Genomic DNA, 1857 nt, shown 5'->3' with positions numbered 1-1857 from the left:
GTTGTTCAATAATAAAATTATTCCTCAAAAATACAACTTGCCTAATAATTCTGCACTCCCTGTAGCTTGCAAAAAGCTACTGCATCATGGTATATACATAGGTTTTTATAGGACTGTTCAGAGTTCCCAGAAAACTTTCACTTGACTGCAGCTGCTGTATCTACAGATTATAGACCAAAGTTTTTCCCCATTGTCTAACTAAGATACAAAGTCAGCCTACCTTTAAATAAAGAAGCTGTTTTAATAAGATATAATTCAATAGTGTCAGTCATCACTATAATGAATAGCTTGCTAATGGATAATTGCTTTAACCAAATGTAATACTTAAGGGAAGAAAAGAAGGATTGACAAGGTGGATGACTACTATGTTTGCAAGCAACCGTGTCCTAGCTCCTCTTAAGAATCACTTGTATTTCCTCAGGCATGAACTGTACCTTAGAGAAGGTCCTGGCAGATGCCAAATCATTAGTGGAAAGGCTTCGCAACCATGACAACGCTGCTGAGATGTTAATCGAACAGACGACACATCTCAACAAGCGAGTAGAGGCCATGAAACAGGTAGGGTGTCACATGAACTTGGGGAAATGTGAGGCCTAAAGCATTTGATGTAGAATCCGTGAAGTTTCATTTGAAAAGCTGGAATAACATTTTTTAAAAAGTATTTCTAATTGTTATGATCTATCATTTTATATTTCAGACTGAAGGTTTTTGTGCTTGTTCTTTTTATTGATAGTACCAGGAAGAGATAGACACCCTGAATGAGGTTGCACGTCATCGGCCTCGTTCCAGTCTAGTCCTGGGAATCCAGCAGGAAAACCGGCAAATTAGGGAGCTCCAGCAGGAAAACAAAGGTAGGCAGTTTCCTTCAATGTCAACTCTCAGTCAGTGCATTTTTAGTTTCGCTTTGATTTGCAGAATATAAAGCTGGAATTTGATCCTTCCTGCAAATCAAACTTGTGTTCATACTTCATGTAGAGCTGCGTACATCATTGGAAGAACACCAGTCTGCCTTAGAGCTCATCATGACCAAATACAGGGAGCAGGTGTTCAGACTTCTCATGGCCAGTAAGAGAGACGACCCCGCCATCGTTACCCAGCTGAAGGAGCAGCATACTACGGTCAGTGTCTGGTGCAAGTACTTTTAATGTATTATTTTGCAATTTTTTTTACTTTTCTTGTGCATTAAAAAAAAATCATTGCAGGAAATGCAAGCACACATAGACAAGATCAACGAAATGGCCTCCGTGATGAGGAAAGCCATAGAGGTGGATGAGGAGCGAATATGTGAAGATGAGGAGAGGATTAAACAGCTAGAGGTAAAAGCCGAGCAGCATTACTTCAGTTGTTCCAAAGCTTTGAGACCAGGGGAAGGTACAAAAAATCCACAGAAGTTACAAATCCACCCAAAAAAATGTCTGTTCATGTGACACAGAGGATCACAAGTGTCAAAGAAATTGACACTTGACACAAATGCCAATAAAAGTCATCAGTAGAAACTTAAATGATCAAGCCTCTGAGGGGTGGAATCAAAACTGGATCACAAGTCATAGTTAAAAAATGTTCATATGCTCTGTTATTTATTCATTTATTTATTTAAACAGTATATTTAGTGTGAGTTTGGAGTTTAAAAATGAACTAAAGCTTCATGTTGAGTTGAGATGTCAAAGCAGATCTTAACAGGGCATTTAAATTAAAAATTAGCCTTTTTATTTACATTTCCTCCTAGCTTTGTTTTTGTCCCTTTGACCTACTTTGTTATTTAGACATCCTGCCTCTCTATTTTCAAGGTTCTTTATTTGTCACATGCATAGTTATACAAGTATAACACACAGTGAAATGTAGCCTGACACGCTCCTC

At 38.2% G+C, this 1857-nt stretch overlaps 1 protein-coding gene across 1 annotated transcript in view; it reads left to right on the top strand.

The window, feature by feature from the left end:
* Positions 1 to 1857, top strand: part of fgfr1op2 (FGFR1 oncogene partner 2) — a 5323-nt gene that overhangs the window by 2130 nt on the left and 1336 nt on the right. Inside the window, exons 2-5 of the mRNA XM_005743313.2 lie at positions 422 to 558; positions 734 to 851; positions 976 to 1118; positions 1203 to 1316. Of these exons, the coding sequence (XP_005743370.1) occupies positions 422 to 558; positions 734 to 851; positions 976 to 1118; positions 1203 to 1316 (512 nt within the window). The remainder of the gene's footprint in view (positions 1 to 421; positions 559 to 733; positions 852 to 975; positions 1119 to 1202; positions 1317 to 1857) is intronic.

This window comes from Pundamilia nyererei, unplaced genomic scaffold (assembly GCF_000239375.1).
Source record: "Pundamilia nyererei isolate P.nyererei 1_Seehausen unplaced genomic scaffold, PunNye1.0 scaffold00130, whole genome shotgun sequence".
Taxonomy (NCBI): domain Eukaryota; kingdom Metazoa; phylum Chordata; class Actinopteri; order Cichliformes; family Cichlidae; genus Pundamilia; species Pundamilia nyererei.
This window is presented reverse-complemented; position numbering and strand designations above follow the sequence as displayed.